The sequence below is a fragment of the Gopherus flavomarginatus genome, chromosome 19 (genome assembly GCF_025201925.1).
Source record: "Gopherus flavomarginatus isolate rGopFla2 chromosome 19, rGopFla2.mat.asm, whole genome shotgun sequence".
Classification (NCBI taxonomy): Eukaryota; Metazoa; Chordata; order Testudines; family Testudinidae; genus Gopherus; species Gopherus flavomarginatus.
In genome coordinates, this window is record NC_066635.1 from 22,298,519 (window position 1) to 22,318,370 (window position 19,852).

At 45.0% G+C, this 19,852-nt stretch overlaps 2 protein-coding genes across 5 annotated transcripts in view; one reads left to right on the forward strand and one right to left on the reverse strand.

The window, feature by feature from the left end:
* The window catches only part of NCOR1 (nuclear receptor corepressor 1), a 101,911-nt gene extending 90,962 nt beyond the window's left edge, over positions 1-10,949 (forward strand). The window contains exons 39-45 of the mRNA XM_050928997.1: positions 29-252; positions 772-909; positions 1,766-1,908; positions 4,182-4,235; positions 5,437-5,658; positions 6,900-7,082; positions 7,924-10,949. Of these exons, the coding sequence (XP_050784954.1) occupies positions 29-252; positions 772-909; positions 1,766-1,908; positions 4,182-4,235; positions 5,437-5,658; positions 6,900-7,082; positions 7,924-8,111 (1,152 nt within the window). The 3' untranslated portion in view covers positions 8,112-10,949. The remainder of the gene's footprint in view (positions 1-28; positions 253-771; positions 910-1,765; positions 1,909-4,181; positions 4,236-5,436; positions 5,659-6,899; positions 7,083-7,923) is intronic.
* TTC19 (tetratricopeptide repeat domain 19) lies at positions 5,400-19,290 on the reverse strand. Of its 4 annotated transcripts, none has more exons than XR_007770347.1 (12): positions 19,095-19,290; positions 18,305-18,408; positions 17,689-17,799; positions 17,277-17,315; positions 17,013-17,069; positions 16,616-16,677; positions 15,754-15,848; positions 15,051-15,205; positions 14,473-14,635; positions 13,236-13,522; positions 12,002-12,045; positions 5,400-5,489 (listed from the first exon to the last, which is right to left on the reverse strand). XR_007770347.1 is itself a non-coding variant. In XM_050929010.1 (10 exons), exons 1-10 carry the CDS (start codon positions 19,273-19,275, stop codon positions 13,389-13,391), a joined length of 1,101 nt encoding a protein of 366 aa, XP_050784967.1. In that variant the 5' UTR covers positions 19,276-19,290; the 3' UTR covers positions 13,175-13,388. The 4 variants fall into 4 exon arrangements, 1 of the variants encoding a protein (XP_050784967.1); XR_007770346.1 differs by lacking the exon at positions 5,400-5,489 and adding an exon at positions 10,669-10,981; XR_007770348.1 differs by lacking the exon at positions 5,400-5,489 and adding an exon at positions 10,669-11,031.
* Between the last annotated feature and the right edge of the window lie 562 nt (positions 19,291-19,852).

Sequence of the window (19,852 nt, forward strand, 5' to 3'; positions counted from 1 at the left end):
CTTGTTTTGTTTTGTTGCCCCCAACCAGCAAATTATTACACAAGACTTTGCTAGAAACCAAGTGGCCTCACAAGTATCCCTGCAGCCTCCGACTAGTACATTCCAGAACTCTGCTCCTGCTGCAGCTACTACCCCTACTCGGGCAAAGGCTTCAAACCGCTACAGCCCCGAGTCACAGTCACAGTCTGTTCACCATCAACGGCCAAGTGCCAGAGTGTCTCCTGAAAATCTCTCTGACAAATCCAGAGCAAGGTGAAGTGGTGGCTTTTTGGTTTGACCGTAAATTCAACCCATGCCTGCATAAGTAGCCAATAAAAATTAACAGTGGATTAGGCTTAACTGATTTGAAGTAGGTTTATCCTTCAACCTTTCTTAGCTGTCCAAAGGCAACTTACATTTTATGTCTTCTTTCTTCAACAAATAGAAGGAATATATGGCTTAACTTTCTAACAGTGTAGTAAGGAAAATGATAAATACTCACTGGTGCTACAGTGTAGATTATAGCCGTCTGCACATTTATACTAGATTTACCTGCACTTGATCTTCAAGCTTTGAGGGAAGGAAGAGATGTAAATACGTAAAGCTCATAGAAATTAATCATTTATGTGGATAGTCTGAAGTCTTGTGTTTCTGTAATATCTTTCATCCCAGAGGATACCATAGACTTAAATGGTATATAAGCAATATAGACTTGATCTTTGATTACTGGAGTTTTTTAATTGTGCTTGTTACACATCTGAAGAGTACCTCTTCTTTATATTAAAAATGTAGACCTGGGAAGTCCCCAGAGAGAAGTCATGTCTCTTCAGAACCCTATGAGCCAATCTCACCGCCGCAGGTCCCAGTTGTACATGAGAAACAAGACAATATTATATTGCTTTCCCAAAGAAATGAGCCTGCTGAACAGAGGTATGTCTAAAAACTGAACTTACTGTATCTTAACCTGTATCTGAGTGGTCAGCAGCAGCTCTGATTTCTGAAGTGAGGCACTATTGTCTAATGGCAAGAGCAGTGTAGTAGGAATCAAGGCTTGTAAATTCTGTTCCTGATACTGGTACTGTGGGCAAGTCACTTAGCGACTCTGTCTACCCTGTTTACAGATGGGTGTGTACTTACCTACTTCCAAGAGATGTTTAAATTCACTGTATGTAAAGCATTTTGAGAGGCATGGGTGAAAGACCTTTCATAATACAATCTTTGAGTTTTTCATTGCAACCAATGTGTTTTTAAAGAATCAACTGGTTTAGGCCCCAGAATTATAAAAATTCTTGGAAAATTGAATCTCCTCTTAACTTTCAGAGGCAACCTGGTTGAGTGGCTAGAGCACAGGACTAAGAGTCAGGAGCCTTGGGTTCTGCTCTTGACTGTGGCCCTGGCCTTGTGTGCGTCACTTAACCACTTTATGCTTCAGATTCTCTGTTAGTATAATAGAAATATTGATACTTACCTCCATTGTCAATTGCTTTAAGATACACAGATCAAATGCATTGAGATGTGGTAGTGATTATGTGCTTGGCAAGCCATCAGTCTGGCACTCACTTGGGCAAAGTTTGGGTGTCTCTAAAGTAATGGAGACAATAGTTGAGTGTATAGATCTATGGGATATATAGCTATTCTGTATAAGATTGCTGATGGGGGTTATAAGATATGTTGAATTTGGGCCTCTGATGTAAACTCATGTCAGAGTTTAGAAGTGATGGGAAAGTTTTTAAAGCAATGCATGTTGATATGTAGTTCATCTTTTGACACATGTTGGTCTTGGCAGGACTGACTCTCGCTCTCCAGGGAGTATAAGTTACCTCCCTTCATTTTTCACCAAGCTTGAAAACACCTCTCCAATGGTGAAGTCCAAGAAACAGGAGATATTTCGTAAGTTGAACTCCTCTGGTGGAGGTGACTCTGACATGGGTAAGTGGGACTTCACTTTCTCATTGCATTTTCTAATGTAGGGTATCCTTGGATGGCAATAGTGCAAAGCCTAACCCAGTCCTGTTTCAAATATTTTTTGTTTTATTTAATGTTATGTTTTAAAAAATTACTACCAAACACTTGGAAGTTGCGCCATATATATTGTGACAAAGTTCCTCCTCTACTTTGGTGGGTCCTGCACTTATTGGGAGATTTGCTCACCTCAGTGATCTTCCCCACAGTCTGGATCAACTCCTCCTGTGTCTGATCAGGAGTTGGGAGGTTTGGGGGGAACCCCGGCCCGCCCTCTACTCCAGGTTCCAGCCCAGGGCCCTGTGGATTGCAGCTGTCTATAGTGCCTCTTGTAACAGCTCCATGACAGCTACAACTCCCTGGGCTACTTCCCCATGGCCTCCTCCATACACCTTCTTCATCCTCACCACAGGACCTTCCTCCTGGTGTCTGATAACGCTTGTACTACTTAGTCCTCCAGCAGCACACCCTCTCGCTCTTAGCTCCTTGTGCCTCTTGCTCCCAGCTCCTCACACGCACTTCCTCTCCTCTGGCTTCTCGAGCCTGACTGGAGTGAGCTCCTTTTTAAACCCAGGTGCCCTGATTAGCCTGCCTTGATTGGCTGCAGGTGATCTAATCAGCCTGTCTGCCTTAATTGGCTCTAGCAGGTTCCTGATTGATCTAGTGCAGCCCCTGCTCTGGTCACTCAAGGAACAGAAGACTACTCCTCCAGTGACCAGTATATTTGCCCTCTACCAGACTCCTGTACCCCACTGGTCTGGGTCTGTCACAATATTTTGTTCTTGTATGTAGGAGTTTATTTTACAATTACAAGGTTAATATTTTGTTTGCGAGAGGGAAACATCTTCTGTAAACTAAGGGCAAGCATTTTATTTTGGAGCCACGAAACATTGGGCAAAAACCTGCACTCTTATCCATGTATGATTTATTGGGGTTTTCCATTTGATGTATAAGATATGTAAACATAAGCTTGCTTACGTGTTTTCTGCTGAAGTGGTGTCATGCTGCCAGAGGGGCTTCAAAGACTCCTTTTTGTTGTTTGCTCTTGTAATTATGGGTGTCAATTAGGCAACCTCGAAACCACAAATAAGTTGCATATAGTTTGGGAAGCAAATATCAACATGGTGGAACATGTTACTAGCACCATATTGTACTTTCCTGAATAAACTTATTCCAGCAAAATGGGGATTTCAGTTAGCAGTAAAGAGAATTTAATTTGGCTCCTAATCCTTTCATGCTTGTGGTTAGAGCACACCTCTCTGCTAAAAGTGGAATATGCATTCAATGAGCAAGAAGATAATTTTTGTTTCACAGAAGTCTACTTAATTGTTTTGGAATGTCTTCTAAATGTTGCTCTTCTTAAAACTGATGGAAGGGCTGTGGATTTGGGTGTCCTTGCCTTTACAAAAATCTCTTCTTTACATAAGTAGGCTCAGTGATGCTAGCATTATTTGTGGTGTTAGACATATGCTAAGCCCATGTTGTCTCATTCTGTGAGAACATTGTAAGTACTGGGAACATGTAAATAAGTGTGGTAAACATTGTCATCGTCTTTTAATAGACCATAGTGGGTATGTGTGATAAATCCTGCTGTGTTACACGAATACATTTCAGCTAAACTTTCATCTCGACTTTTAGAACGCTAATATACTATCCACCACTGTCATTAGCTGATTATCTGTTTGCTTCATGTCAGTAACAGGTCAATAATCTGCAATCTCAGATTATTAAAGATATTACATAATGTTTGTGTTTATAAATCCAGTCATTTGAAATGTCTGGAAAAATTAATTCAAAGTAGTTCTAAATGGTCGTAAGTAAAGACATATGTGGTATCAAAATTCATACGATATTTTCACGAAAATGTGTGTTCAACCAGGGAAATAAACATAGCAGCTCTTCTTTTTTTTTAAGCATTTTAAAGACTTCCAAGACCAGGAAAACCTTCAAAGGTCCATCTAGTGTCTGAAAGAGTATTTTTAAGGGAAAGGAAAGCTCACAGACAGATTGTCTGAGGTTGTGTTTATGGACCAACATTAAAGATGAACCTCTGTACATAGTTTTACTATACTGAGCAACCAGTGGTTCACATTCACTGCACTAAAACCCAAAGGTGAAGTCACAGCAGATAAAGTTGCACATTAATGAGAGAAGACTCTTCAAATACTCATACACATTAGTACATGTGTAGAGTTTCTCAGTAATATAAAACAAACTTAAATGTTGTGTTTTAATTGCAGCAACTGCTCAGCCAGGAACTGAAATATTTAATTTGCCAGCAGTCACTACCTCAGGTAAATCTTTCTGAAACACTACTTGTAACAGAATTTGCCAATTGTAATACTTTTTAACAGGTGAATTGAGAAACTCTGAAATAAGAAGGGAGTGAGAGGGGGGGCAAACGCAGAAATAAGCCAGTAGAGCCCTAAATGTGGAAATTCCTGTTTCAGTACATAAAGGAAAAGCAAAATGAATATAAAAGGGAATTTGAATGTATGTCTAAAGTGCAATTAAGGCAGAAATCTAATTTGTACTAGAGTTTGGCTTGTAATTTTCTTGCACTGTCATCATAATCATGCAAATATCTTTTCCTTAGCATCTCATTTAATCAAAATTGTGAACACTTGCAACAAAGTTCTCTACTAAAACAGTTCATAGCTAAATTTATTTTCTGAATTCTCATAAACTTTATTTAAATAGAAGGAAGAAACGGAGCTATTACTCAAGTATTTGCTGTATTTACATTAAGTTCTCTGGGTAGCTTCACATCAGTTAAGAAATTGTCCTAAAGTACTCCTCGTTTATTAGTAACTATTAAACACTTCTCCGGTCTCCTGCCTAATCACGGTGTAGTTCATAACTTGTCACTAATAGAGGCAATCGGAGGTGGTAATCCAAGCTGTGCCACGAACTCCCTTTCTGACTTTGGGCAAATCACATTACCACTCTACCTCCGTTTTCCCCATCTTTAAAATATTGATTTTCCCTTGATGAGGGGGGAGAGGTTGTGAAGATCAATATTTGCCCAGCGTTCTCTATTTAGTATTTAACTTGTAAAATAATTGTCGCAACATACAATTTTAATGTTTCATCTTGAGAGAAATCCTGTTTTCTGGATGGTCTCCTTTTATGACCAACATATTTTAATTGATTAATATTCTGATTTTGATTAATATTCTGTCAAAATTGGCATCCTTAACTGCCTTGGCTCTTAATTTTTAATGCACATGTAAGTATCTTATCCTCATGCAAACAGGAGACTGACATAATTGACATGGCTCTTTAATGTTTGCTGCTGGCATGTCTAAATTGTAGCCATTGTGAGCTGCTTGGTGCATGAAGCTTTGCATAAACTGCTCATCTTTGTTTTGTTTTTTTTTTCATTCTTCCTCTGTCCCTTTAAAATCGTCTCCCTTGTCTCTTTGTTATAATTCTTTTGAGGTGTATTTTGTCCTCCTCTCCCATCCTTCCCCTCACAATTTCTTCTTCTCCCAGGTGCAGTCAGTTCTAGGGGTCATTCCTTTGCAGATCCTGCCAGTAATCTGGGTCTGGAAGACATTATTAGGAAGGCATTGATGGGCAGCTTTGATGACAAAGGGGAGGATCATGGAGTTGTAATGTCTCAGACTATGGGGATAGCACCTGGTAGTTCCAACCCTGCAGTCTCAGCTAATAGCGAGGCCCGTAGAGAGGAAGCTAATCCATCACCCAATTCAGGTGAGAAATCATTTTACAGCTCGTCAGAATTGCAAGGCCTTGAGACGGACGGGTAGTAATTGTGGGGTGTAATTGAAGTAGTTAAGAGAGCGTGAAATCATGAAAACTGAGAAATCCATGCTCCCTGACAGTGCTATGGAGGCAACATGTTCACCCCTTGGGTTGGGGACGGGTGCCTCGTTCTTCAGCAATGTCCCCTCCAGTTCAAAGAAGCAGTGCTGGTACTCCAGAGTCTTAGCCAATGTTTCTTTTCTGAAAACATGGGGGCTATGATAGGCAAGGATGGAATCAGGAGGGGTGCACCTGCATAGTGTTGTGGTATAGAAAGATGCCTACCTGGAACAGCACCTCTAAAGAGTGTACACAAACCTTTGCAAAATGGCTGACTAATGCATGGTAACTGTAGCTAGCATTAGGTGAAAGTAACCTGTCTCTTCAAAGGGAAGGAAATGCATTACATGGCCCTCTCCACTGAAGAATTAACCCTTTGATGATAGGAGTGGGGATTTCTAGAGCCCTGCACGGATACAAAATTTATATCCCCAGATATAAATCGGTATCCACAGAGCTGCAGGACTATTAGAAACTGTAACGGCAAAAGCAGCAGCATGTCGGGCCACCACTCCCAGGAGCCAGCGCTCTGTGCTGGCAGCTCCTCCGGCGTGGCTGCCACGGGGTGCTGGCTTCTGGGAGCGGTGGCCTGATATATGCTGCTTTCGTTGCTGTGGTTCCCGGTAGAGACCTGCAGCTCTGTGGATACCTTTTCATATCCGCGCAGAGCTCTGGGGATTTCTCAGCAATGGTGCATGAACAGCAAACAGAAGCTATAGGCTGCTACCACCAGAGGGTTAAAGGTAACTCTCCAAGTTAAAGCAGCAAAGAGTTCTGTGGCACCTTATAGACTAACAGACGTTTTGGAGCATGAGCTTTCGTGGGTGAATTTTTTTTAAATAATCTTTTTACTGTGACTTCCGACGAAGTGGGTATTCACCACGAAAGCTCATGCTCCAAAACATCTATAAGGTGCCACAGAACTCTTCGCTGCTTTTTCAGATCCAGACTAACACGGCTACCCCTCTGATACTTGTCTCCAAGTTAAGAAATCCAGATTTGATTTGCTGAAAGGAATCTCTTTATACAATTTAGCTTGCTATATGGCAGTTTGGTTATAAATTTATTATTGAGTCTAAATTGTAATTTTTTTTTTTAAATAATCTTTTTACTGTGACTTCCATTTTCAGGAGGGGGAGTTGGCAAGCAGAAGTTAATTGGCAAGTCTAATAGTAGGAAGTCTAAATCTCCTATTCCTGGGCAGGGATACTTAGGAACTGAGAGACCTTCCTCTGTCTCATCTGTACATTCAGAAGGAGATTACCACAGGCAGACTCCAGTGTGGGCCTGGGAAGACAGGCCTTCTTCAACAGGTGAGAAATGTTGCCAGAAATACTACTAAAAAATAACAGAACTAGAATTGGTAAGGTTAGATGTGGAAAGACCCATTTTAAGTGTCTGGGCCAAATCATCACAGTATCCACATTCATTAAACAGGGATCTTTTCTAAATCAGATATGTGCAGAGTAGCAAACCATCTCTTTATAAGGGAAGGCAATGTTCTACCAGGCATTTTAACACCAAAGTAGGTCATTCACACCACAAGTGGTTTAATTAGTCCTCTCAAAAATTGTAATATTCTTTATCAGCAGCTGAGTCACCAGAGATGAGTGAAATTATGTTTAAACTTTGAAAACAGAAAAAAATTACTTCCTATCTGATCCTTGCAACCAACTCTTCACTGTACAGTGAGAGGCACCGGTGGAAAACTGGTTCTGGGAAATTTTTGATCCACAGAGCTTGAAGGATCACTGTAATCCCTGAAACTGAAACCCATTGTATTATAAAACCAATATTATGAGGTTCATATGCCAAAGAAATGTGGTGAATGACTAGTTGTGTTTCCTGCAATGTTCTGAGTTAAAGCTGCACACGTAAACAAAGATGATGGTAATCAAGAGTTGGCCTCCCTGTAAACAGATTACATGTGATCCTGGCTGTTATAAACTAATGGGAATTTTAAGGAGTGAATTTAACTTTCCCTTTCTCAGGGGTCTGGTGTTAAAATTATTAGGTTCTGGAATCTTGGTGGAAAATGCCAGTGTTGACTTCTGATCTGTCACACGTCTATTCATGTAGTGAAAACAAAGTTAAGTCTTGAAGATCTGGTTGGAGTGATGCCTGTCTTATTTGAGTTAAACTTTTTTGGCTTAGGATCAACTCAGTTTCCTTACAACCCCTTGACAATGCGGATGCTCAGCAGTACACCACCAACGTCCATTGCATGTGCCCCGCCATCCATGAGCCAAGCAGCCACTCACCAACAGAACAGGATCTGGGAGCGAGAGCCTGCACCACTGCTTTCAGCACAATATGAGACTCTGTCTGACAGTGATGACTGAACTATGCAGAGTTTTTTTTTAATTTGTGGGTCGAAAAAACTCTTATTTTTGACTTATGCCCAAAGGGACTTCCCAAGAGAGCAAGGGCCACGCACGAAGAGATGATGGGGAGCTATTTGGAGAGTAAATCGAAAAGATTCCATCTGCACAGACCACGTGTAGGAGGATCGTGATCGAGGAGGGTTGATGTACTAAAAATAAATATGTAAAGACTTTTTAAAAAGTGGACTATTCCTGTTCTGCATCTATTTGTAAAGAAAACCATAATGTCTTTAAATCATTCTTCTGTAAATAGAGAGTACTTTTTGCAGTGTTTTTTTTCCCTTGCTATAGTCTCTGGTGTACTTACATTCAGTCATTGCATAAGCCTTAGGGGTCATTTTGTAATTTTTTTTTAAAGCATTTTCTCAAGTGTAGAGTACTCTTCATACCTTACTCTCCCAACCGACATAGCATCATTGCCTGTTAATGCAGTGCCACCTCTTACTGGTGGTGTGCTTCAATTTAATTTTTTCCCTAGACACAGTGGTGTTCAAGCTCTTGTGAAAATGTTGATTTTTAAGACTGACCCCTTAAATTCTGTACATTAACATAGTCAGGTCTGCTGGGGTAAGATGATATATTTCTTTAATTTTTAAATTTCTGCCACATTGTAAATTTTCAGTGTGGTCAGTTTTATTTAGCAACACTGCAGAAATATTATTGCATGGGTATGTTTATGGTTCAGTTTAAAAAGAAAAAACAATAACATAAAACCCAACCAAGCAGCTTCTGGAGTCATACCTCACTGTTACGCACACTGGTAATTTAACTGTGCCCCAAAAGACTATTTTAATGTTTTCTGTTTCTGCATTGTATACAGCTGAAAAAGGCTACTATTTTAAACAAATTTTACTACCATAAATATCCATATAAATCACAGCAGATTGCTTAACTTAACAAAGGCTCTGGGTGGGTTGTTGGGTCCATCAAGAAAAATATATCCACTGCTCTAGTTTAAAAATAAATAAATAAAGCTACTTCTGAGCTTTGTAATCAAGAAATATGAGAGTCAACTTTCTGGGCTCTGACAGCCAGTTTGAAAAAGATACGGTGGTTACTGCTCACTTCATTCTAATTGTTAAATCTTTTAACATGCATTTTAAAACCTAGTCCAGTAAGAAGTGATTTGCATAGAAACCTGTTTTTTTTAATATTGAACCAACCCCTAAACTTTACTTGATAGAGACTCTCTAAAAAAAAAAATTGCTTATGGTACTAGAAGAGGGTCCTTTTATCCATTCATCTGTCAGTGCCTGCTGGAATTGGAGGCCTCTACTGTAGTAATATACTTGTAGTATATGCATCTGATTAGTGTGGCCACTGTGTCAGTTGGAATCTGCCATGTTTCGTTTTCATATGGTTGCACTGGCCCCAGGACCATGAGTTTAAGTGCTCTGGGGTACAAGGAGACAAGTATTGATATGGGGAGAAAACTATTGAATGGGTGGGTGGCAAAGTCAAATATTAAATGAAACATTTAAGCAGCATGTGTCCCTTCAGCAATTTGAACCAAGACCATATTCAACATTTGTCTCAGGAAGAGGTTGTCAAACTTATCACAATCTTTCAGCCTACTGAAGAAAGTTTAATTTTAGACCTGTATTTGCAATTCCTTATGTCTGGAAGGTATACAAATTTGTAACTTGGAGTCCATGCAGGTGCTGTGTTTCATAGGTCTGTGATGCCCTTTGCCTGTATTTAACAAATGGGAAGAGGTACAGAACCCCTTGTGCTGTAAATCTTTTTAAAGTGTGTTGTACTTTATTGAAGAGAGCCCCAGGTTGTCCCAACTGTAGGAAAGAGAAACCAACAGGAGATTTTAGACTCCTCTCTGCTGGTTTGCAGTCTGTCTTGGAAACTTGATGAGCTATAAGTATTGCAGATTTGCTTTGCTGCTGTATTTAAATGCTGTATCCTGCAGCGTTAAAATCAGTTGGAAGTGTTAAAAACTTTAGTCCTCCTGAAAAATGTGAAAACCCTGAAGCATGTCAGGTGTAAAGTGAACAACTCTGTTTGGAGTCCCTATCCCCCTGATTTTAACTGTCCTTTATTTTCTTTACTCATCTTCAAGGACACACTGCTATAAGTTGGTCTCCCCACATTGTAAATTTAAATTTGGGAAAGTGAAAAATGGAGTGCCATTCCAAAGTTCGTCTTTTCTCCTTTCCTCAGTGTAACGAAACATCAGTATGTTTGAAATAGAGGCTTGTACCTGCAAAGCCTGTGGTTAATTGTACTGTATGATCATCATCTGTTCTTTAGCCGAATTTACATAAAGGAGGGAAATCTGTGTGTTCTCTTTACTGATGCTGCAAGGTATCCTAACTAAATAAGGGTAGTCAAGCAGCCCCTCTTTTGCGGAATAACCCTCAGAGGCATAGGATAAGAGTGGCATTTGCACATCTCCTTTTGTTTTTCTTATTGTGAAGCAATTTTTTTAGGGTTCCTTAAGTTTTAATTTTTGATAATACCCAGAGCCTAAGCATTATTAAAAAAAAATCCAGTAGCCTTTGAATATGGAATTATACCTGGCCTGTTTCAAACAGGAAAGTGGCTGTAAATCATTGTTTACAAAAGTAGTTTACTACAAAATTTGTAACTGTTGATTTCTGATCAGTGCTTTCACAATGTTTTCCTCTTGATATGTTCAGTGATTCTGATATGAAAACATTTAAGACTTGAAAAAACCCATGCGTCATGCTAAAATTCAGTTTTTTTCCACAAAATGTCTTCAGTAGACAATGACTTCTGGATTCAGACCAATCAATAAAGGGGATCAGTTCTCCATTTCCTTTTGCTCTGTGTCCCTCTTGTTTTGCAGCATCAAGCTGTGTTGATGAGAATGACAAAAACACTTGACAGAAACAGCTGAAGCACCCTGTAGGGCATTGAAATTCAAGTAGTCTCAGATTACACCACTAGAATAGACCATTGGAGTTCTAGGAAATAGAAGTCCATCTGGCAACTGCATGCTCACACTACAGTGAATGTGGTATAAAACACATAGGGTATTTAGTCCTTCATTCTCTGTGGGCACACCCGAGCCTGTAATTGTTTTATCTTCCCTTAGCAATTCTTCTTCATGGAGACAAACCTGCACTTGTAATAATAGGAGGCCTAAGCTTGGAAATCAGGCCCCTAGCCCCACTATTCACTAAACTGGCCTAGGAGTTCATGCATTCCTGCTAGAATGCCAAGCTATGCAATCTAGAGAGGACCACACCTGAATGCATTGAAGATTAACTGATCTGCTGCCTAACACCACTAATGTAAGTAATCTGAACAGTAACAATGTTCAGGTGTGCACATTACACCAAAGTGTGCTCTTGAATATGATGGTAAACAAACCTCTTACCCACTCTGCTTCTTGAAAACCCCAAAGCTAGCTCCACTTGTGTGATGCTACTTTGAAGTAATTCTGCCCACTTAACTTCCTTAGGATTGTTATAACAATCTTCATTTTATCCTTCCCTCTTGGGTAGGCTTGCTATGAACTGTTCTCAAAGGCTATTTGTGTTACAACCCACACATCTGCATATCAGTAGGAAGTACAGTGCTCCAGTGCTAGGTTGAGAAGGCACTCCTGTCATTGTTTTTGAGCAGAACCACCTCTTGCAGCAGGAAGCTTCAGGTGTTTAGCAACATCCAATAATAACTGAGTTTTGTAACCATTATACGGTGGAAGGAAAATCTTGAACAAGCAGTTAACTGGGTCTTGCTCAGTAAGTGCACTCTGGGCACTGGAGGTGAAACTGAAGTGGAATAATATCTGATTTCCGAACAAATGACCTGTCTTGGGAACAGAGAACAACCTTCCCCTCACAAGGGGTGAATTTGTGGATACTTACTGTGGTCTAGAAGAGACAGATCAGCTCTCCAGTACAGACAGCACCTTTCAAAAATGGAAACAAAATGTGCTAAGGCAGGTCTCTAAAGGCTCACTAGTGGTAGTGTAAGTGCCTCACACTCCAGGGGAGGGCTATCATTTCCATTTTACAGAGGGGAACTGAACCAGATTAAGTGATGACATTCCTAAACATGATTCATGGTACCTAACAGCCAACTGGGAATGGGTCTTATTATGCAAGCCCCTGTGCACAGAGCATGCACCAGTCTCTCTCACACTGGCCTTACCATGTACGTAGACAAGAGAGAGGGCTAAAATAGAGAAGCCCAGTGAACAATGTGAGCATGGTATGGTGCATATTTGTTCCACAACTTTCTGGTTTAGTTTTTTTAATCCTTTCAGTGGGGCTAAGGTGGGAGAGAATATTTAGAGTAAAGACTACAGGAAAGCCACTGCCTACTTCTGTTCATCAGGCCCTGCTTGAATTGGTTCCTGTACCTGGTTCAGTTTACCTTGACCTCCCTGTGGTTTTTCCTAAAGGTCATATAGCTAGGAGAAGGGGTGGATGCCAGTGGGGAAGGGATCCCTCTGCACAGTTCTGATGCTGGGGGAGAAGTGGCCCCATTTTACCTCTTCTGCAGCAGTCCCTGTTTGACTTAAGAGTCCCAGGGTTTGTACCCTACCCACCTGCTAATCCTCCTATACCACAGCCTATCCCAGCAGTCTAGCTGAAGTGCCTTAAGGGCATTTTTTCCCTGCAGTTGGAAGGAACGGAAAAAAAAAAAAAGCAGGCTTGGCCTATATTAATGGTTCTATCCCTTCTCACTTAAAAGCTAAATGAAACTGCTTTTTACTACCACCCTGTCCCCTCCTTCCTTTGATGTAAATGGCTCTGCATTGCTGTGCTCAGCACTAGTGGTGCTCTAGCAAGGTAAAGGGAAAGTGAGAAAGCACTAGTGATAATTTTACTGTTCCAGTTGAGGCATTCAGCAGGAGCTCTCGTGACTTGTAATGTTTAAAAAGCATACCATTCTGAGCACTGGTCAACGCTCCCAGTGAATCCACTTCCCACAGTAGTGATAGACCTCAGATTAAAGCAGAGCACATTTAAACTTGGTAATCAAGTACAGTTCAGTGCACTCTGTTCATGGACTAATAAGCCTTTAGCCTCCAGCAATTCAATCAAAGCTTTATTTTGAGTTTGTCAAAACCAGTACCTCCTTTCTTGTACTTACTCAGTACTGAACCTGGAGTTAAGCTATTTTAGTTCCCACTGAAAATGGCAACAGGTCCCAGCCTTCCTGTGTTTTATATAATCCACCATCTTGCCTTCAGCAGTTCATTCAGTCCAAGCTACTTCAAGCCTCCCTCATTTGTGCATCACATGTTCAGTTTGACTGCTTTCTCCTCTTGGCCAGCTCTGCTAGTTCTTCCTGTATGTGCTTCATGGATGCAGTGTCTCCTTTCAGCTCTGCCTGTTTCAGGGCTTTTCTGTACACGTCTTTTGCTTGCAGAAAGTCTTCTGTGTTCAGTGGAGGAAGAAAGCAAAGTGAATGTTACACCCACCCCTGCCTCCCTCCTAAGCTGAGTGATTACACTTAAAGTACTGCTTGGAACAGTCAGGCACAAACCAGGGAGGACTGGGCTTTAGGTCATGGTTGAAAGGGAATTGTTCTCCATCTAGAAAATAAAAGCCAGCTCTGTCCCATTCCCTCCCCTCATTGCTCTTTCTGTACATGAGCAGCTGTCACTAACGGAACCAGCTCCTCAGCTAGCCTGTCCCAGGCAGGATCTGAGGATGAAGGAGGTGTGGAGAGTCCCCTCCACTCCTGCCAGCCTAGAACCCCGTGATTCACTCTTCCCTGGCAGCAGCGCTGCTCCTGCATTGCAGCAGTAAGACAGACAAGCTTTACCAAGGGCTGTTCATGCTTTGCTAATCAGAGCTACTCCCCTTGTGTGCAGAGCAGGGCAGCAGCCATGTCTGAGCTCCAGAATTTAAAGGTTAGATATGAATCTTGCTCTATGGTTGCAGAGTCTTCAGCCCATGGAACTAACTGTATGAGGGATGGAGCATTAGCTGCAGCCAGCCCAACACAGCTACCCCTAGCTTAAGAGCTCAGGGATGGGATGTGGCTGTCAAGGAGTGGTAGGTAAGAATTCAACTCAATTTAAAGTCACTTGCCTCCAAGGCACCAACTCTCCCCCTTACCCCCAACCAATCAGTACAGGCATCTTCACTTGACAGGTTAAAATTTGAAAGCAGCATAAAATGTTGTTTAAGACAAGCCAGGGCTATTATACTGAGTGGGAAGGAGAGCAGTGCTACAGCAGCACTGAAGTCCCTATCCCATGTTCATTGCCACAGCACAGGCCTTGCTCCCTCACTCTCCTCCCCCCACCCCCTTACTGCAATCAAGAGAGTTATAAGCAAATAAATCACCTTTCCTGCTTGGGCTGGGTGTCACTACTTACCTCTGTGCATCAGAATTCCTGCAAGGTTATTCAGCACCATGTGCTCCTCAGGGTGTTCAGTCTGCTTTGCCAATTCAGATGCCCTCTTCACATGTGTATATGCCTCATCATAGAGGCCCTGGGCATCCAGCACAGTTGCCAAGTCATTCATCAGTACCACAGTCTGCACCAGGACAGGGAGAGGAAGTTTTAGAGCTGAGGGAGGAGGAGTAGTGTTGCTTTTAGAACTTAACCAATGGCAATGCAGATACAGGGTCCTGTCTTGACCTACAGCTATGGAAGGTTGAATATCCAGCTTAGCCGGCCCTGGCACACCGGTGCCCAAGCAGCACAAAGGAGGAGGGTCTCATAACATCTCTCCATAGATGAACGGGTCAGTGCAATAGGTTTCCCAGAGTAGCAGAGGATTCAGTGCTGGCAGACCAGGACAGATCTAGCTCAGTCCTCCCCTGCCTGGGCACTGGCACATGTTTACTCTTGACCCCCTGCAGGGGCATAAGCTCACAGCCACTGCTCCAGCACGTGCCATTCTGAGCCCACAGTGCTCCTTCTGAGTCCAGCCATCAGTCTCTGCTCACCTGGGGATGGGTGTCTCCCTGGACCTCCTTGGAGATCTGAAGTGCCCTCTCATACATTCTTTGGGCCTCAGACAGCTGTTTGTTGGCCAGGAGGTAGCGACCATATGAGTCCAGGCACAGACCAAGTAGGAGGTGTGTGTTGGCTCTTTCCTCTGCTGTGAACAGGAAAAGAGATGGGTCAAAGTGCTGCCCACTTCTCTCAGGAATAGGCACCAGACAGTGCCCCAAGGGGATTTTTACCAACACCTGTCCGAGCATTGTCAAAGGATCAGCACTGAGTAATACTGCCAAAGCAACACCCTCACACTCCTGAGACAAGATCTCTGCCCTGCCCCACCTTGCTTAACAGCAAATGCAGAGGGTGAGGCAGAGGTAGCAGGTATGGCTTTGACAAATGGCAAGATAGCTGGGCAGTAAGACAGATTAAGGGCTCCATGGGCAGGGAGCCAGTGTGAAGTGTTAGGGCCAGAGCAGACACAGGGAGAATGAAGGAGACAGTTGGACAGGGTGGTGAAGGAAACAGACAGATTAAGATGAGGCAGAGGCAGGGAAGGACACAGAGCTTGACTGCAGCTCATGAGAGGAAAAGCCAGTGAGGGAATGGAAGAAAGGGGCTGCAGGAGAGATACCAATGGCAACATAGGAAGGTCCCTAGAGAGGCAGAAGCTACACTGATGACAGCAAGAGGCCAGGAGCTTCCTACCTGGGAGGACATCCTCAGGCAAGTCCCTGTATTTGGCTATCTTCTCATCCAGGGTCAGAATGCAGAACTCATAGCCAGCGAGAGCCAGCTTGTGTCTGAACAGCAAAGGGCAAAGGTCAGAGCTCAGCAAAGCCAGGCCATTCATCCCACACTCCCAAGGCAGCGTTAGCTCACTACCACCACATACTGGGCATTCCTGGGAGACAAGCCATGTTATTGTTACCCTGAGGGTCAGTTGCTTCCTGCTGGGACCCTTCCCTCCCCTCCTACTCTGTTGGCCTGGTTCTTGGTCACCTAACAAACAGGCCCAGGGTTCTGACAGCTCTGGAGAAGTAGCATCCCCCTCTTGCCCATGGGACACAGGGTATGGAGTGTGCCCTGCTGCTGTCCCTGGCCTACAGACAGAGCACTCACCTACCTCACTGAAAAGCCAGCCAGCCACCAACTACGTTTGTAAACACTGAAATTGAGCCCAAAGGTGTTCAGTTCTTTTGTGGGTTTTCTCCGTTAGATCAATGGGACTTAGCTGCAAACTGCTGTAGGGATATTTCCATCTAAAGTGGCAGAGGACCTAGCTGGAGAGCATGCTACAGATCAGCTGGGTCTTGCCCTGCTGCTGGGCAACAGGTGCCACACCACACAAGAATCTCATGAAAGTTACTGACTTTGAGGTCTCCATGTTGAGAATACCCTGTAAGATGGGGAAGCCCCCACCCCCGAGCTAGTAGAACACCCCCAACCCTCAACATAGGACCTCTTCTCCTCCCCAGATCAGAAGAAAGAGCTTCCCCTGCCCCAAAAATCACCACTGGTATCCTGGAGCTAACAATCATCTGCACTCCAGCCTCACCCCAGTACTCACTGGTTCTGAGCAGCATAGATACTGGCCAGCTTGAGAGATATTTCAATGATGGCATTGTCATCCTGTCAGGAGGGAGAGAAGTCAAAGGCACATTAGACGGGGCAGCCATAATCACTCCTCTCTTTGATCCTTACAGCAGAACCAATGTTTCCTCAGAGACCAGACGCAGGCCAAGATAATGCCCTATACATGGTGTAAATGAACAGCTACCTCCAGGAGATGCTGCTTGAATGGCAGGGAAGCTCACTGCCGCTCCAGTACCAGCAGCTCCCTGTAGGAGGCGCTACAGGGAATGGTGCAAGGCCACGTCTTTCCCAAGCAAGAGGTAGTGTAAGGAATGGTACAGCAGCTGTGGGACCTCACGGCCAGCAGGAAGCCTGTGTGGAGAAGCCCTTACCTGTTTCATGTCCCCAGCCAGCAAGAAGCTCATTGCTGCTTTGAAGAGCTTCTCTGCCTGAAATAAAAGTGAAAGTACATTAAAGAGCCAGCGCCCAGGTTTAGCTGGTGTAGGTAGGGCATCTATGCCTGAAACTGGCCTTTGCAGAATCATTTAGTATAACCCAGCTGTGAGCCAGAATACTTAACATTGTAGGCAGCCCTCTGATGATCTCAGACACAGTACAGGGCTCTTCACAGACTCAAGTGATAGGACTTTACTCACGCTGTCCAGGTGACCCCTCAGGAACGCAAGGTTTGCCATCTAGAAGAGAAGAAGAAAGCACTCAGGGATCCCAAAGCTTCATCATGTGAAGCTACTGTTGACCTTGGGCTAGCTTCGCACAAAAAGGTTTCCTCCTCTTTTTACCTGCAACTTCCACCCAGCAAAAACGTGTCACCAGCTGCTGAAATCACTGCCCAGTGGAGGGCAAGGGAAGTAACAGGAATACAAAAAACACAAGACTGCAAGGGAGTCCAGGCCCCTGCTACCGCAACCAGCCATGTCATACAATCCTAGTCATAAATGTGTGAAGCTCCGAGGTTTGAGCCCATGCTTGGGACAGAGAGACTAAGACCACATCCCATGGCAGCTGTGAGGACCCCTGTCTCTCCTACAGCTTTCCTGGGAGTATTACCAGGTCATAGGTATAAATGATGGCTTTCTTGTTGTCCGACTTATGGGAGAGTTGGATGGCTTGGTGCAGAATCCGCTCCGCTTCCTCAAGCTCCTGCTTCATGATGCTGAGCTGGAAGCGGAGAGAAGGGAAAATCTACGATGATTAGAGATCCCAGCATGCGGGAATGCTGATCCCAGTGTACTGGCAGGCCAAGCAAGGGTGTTACTGTGCAGGTGAACACTTCTGTGCCAATGCTGCTCACAGGAGCAGAGAGAACAGAATAAACTGTCAGATGCTGCTCTGATCAGTGTCTTGGGAAGAGCAGTTCATCTCTGCCCCCCTTATGGACACCTCAGTGCTAGCTGATACTTCGGCTCCCTCCCCCCATCCATGCCTCCAAGTGTCTGGACTGGCTCATCAATAGGATGCATGGCTGAACAAAAGGCATCCCAGTAGGCTCTCGCAGTGGAAGTGCCCAGCAACTCCCCACCAAACCAGCATGCTGATTTCATTGAAGTCAGCGTATGTAATAAGAAAGCTACGTGGGTAACAAGCTGTAGGTCCTGATCTGTGACTAGAGCTCTTGGGGCTGTGCAAATACAACTAATGTTAATCTAGGGCCTTGTGAGCTTACCTTGGCTTTCTTCAAAAGGAATATAATGGTGTCTTCAGTCCCCGCACTCTCCCCTTTCTTTGTCTCCTTCTCTTCCTCAGCATTTTTAGAGAACAAAGAGAAAGCTGGGAAGAGAAACATTTGACTGGATGTACTTGGATCTCAGCTGTGGTGACAGCTGAGAGGGTTTTGTCCTTCCCTGCCCAAGGCGGCTGGATGGGGATTCTCTACCAGGAGAAGCATGGACTTGGGAATCCCTTCAAACAGCAGGCTAGGCTCCACTGCTTGGAGTCACCCACACAGTGCCACTTCCACCCCCCAGTTACTTGTAACAGCCCCTCCCCCCATTTCCACTGCACTCACATGCAAGGATGTTTCCCATACCCCACAGTGCTCTGGCCCCATCACCTTCACCCCTGAGCCTTCCGTCTCACGGCTTGCCCCTTTCCTCACCTTCCAGCTCCCAGCCCAAGTTCCATGTCAGCTCCCCTCCCACTCTGCCCTCCCCTCCTTTGTACCTACAGGCCAGGCACCGCTTCTCCCCACCCTGACTCCCAATAATCTCCTGACCTATCAGTCTCCTCCAACAGCCACCTCTTTCTGCCAGGTCCCCCCAGACCCGCACCTACCTGCCCCTAGTAGGCCCCTCATATACCAGCCTCTACAATAACCCCCCACCAGCCCCCAATGGGCCCCAATAGCTCCTGTGCCATCCAGCCCCCCAATAACCTCTCAGCCCCCAGCGACCCCAATAACAGACCCCCTCAGCCCCCATAACCGAACCCCAATCACCGACTCCCCTTGCGCTCACCTGCCAGGGCGGCCAGGACGCCCCCGGGGCTGAGCCCGCTCCCCGCCCGCAGGGACCCCGCTCCCCAGGCGGCCCCGCGCCTGCCCTGGGCCTTGTCCCACCGGGCCGGCAGGCGCGCCCCGCAGCAACGTCTCCCCGCGGCCGCCACCAGGCCCGGCCCCCTGCGCAGCGCCGCCAGCATCCCCGGCGCTCGGTCACGTAACGAGGGACAAGCGACCTTCCCGGACCGGCTCACATGGCCCCCCCCACAGCGCTGTGACCAGGAAGGGGGCCAAGGGAAAGTGACGTTTCAAGGTCACGTGACCGGTGCAGCGCTGGAGTTGGGCCCGAGCCCAGCAGTGCTACATCCCCTCCCAGCATGCCGTGCGGCCCTCACAGGGCGTCCTGTCCCAACATGCCGTGCGGCCCTGCAGTGACATGTCCCCTCCCAGCATGCCGTGCGGCCCTCACAGGGCGTCCTGTCCCAGCATGCCGTGCGGCGCGGCTATAACCCGTCCCCTCCCAGCATGCCGTGCGGCCCTGCAGTGACACAGCCAATCCCAGCATGCCGTGCGGCCCCGGAGCGGTATGTCCCAGCATGCCGTGCGGCCCTGCAGTGACACAGCCAATCCCAGCATGCCGTGCGGCCCCCGGAGCGGTATGTCCCAGCATGCCGTGCGGCCCTGCAGTGACACAGCCAATCCCAGCATGCCGTGCGGCCCCGGAGCGGTATCTCCCAGCATGCCGTGCGGCCCTGCAGTGACACAGCCAATCCCAGC

Coding starts and splice junctions, on each gene's coding strand:
- TTC19 (XM_050929010.1), bottom strand. CDS start 19,275: ATGCTGGCGGCGCTGCGCAGGGGGCCGGGCCTGGTGGCGGCCGCGGGG. Junction 18,409..19,094: donor CGTCCTGGCCGCCCTGGCAG/GTGAGCGCAAGG, acceptor TTCTCTTCCCAG/CTTTCTCTTTGTTCTCTAAA. Junction 16,678..17,012: donor TGGCTGGGGACATGAAACAG/GTAAGGGCTTCT, acceptor CCCTCCTGACAG/GATGACAATGCCATCATTGA.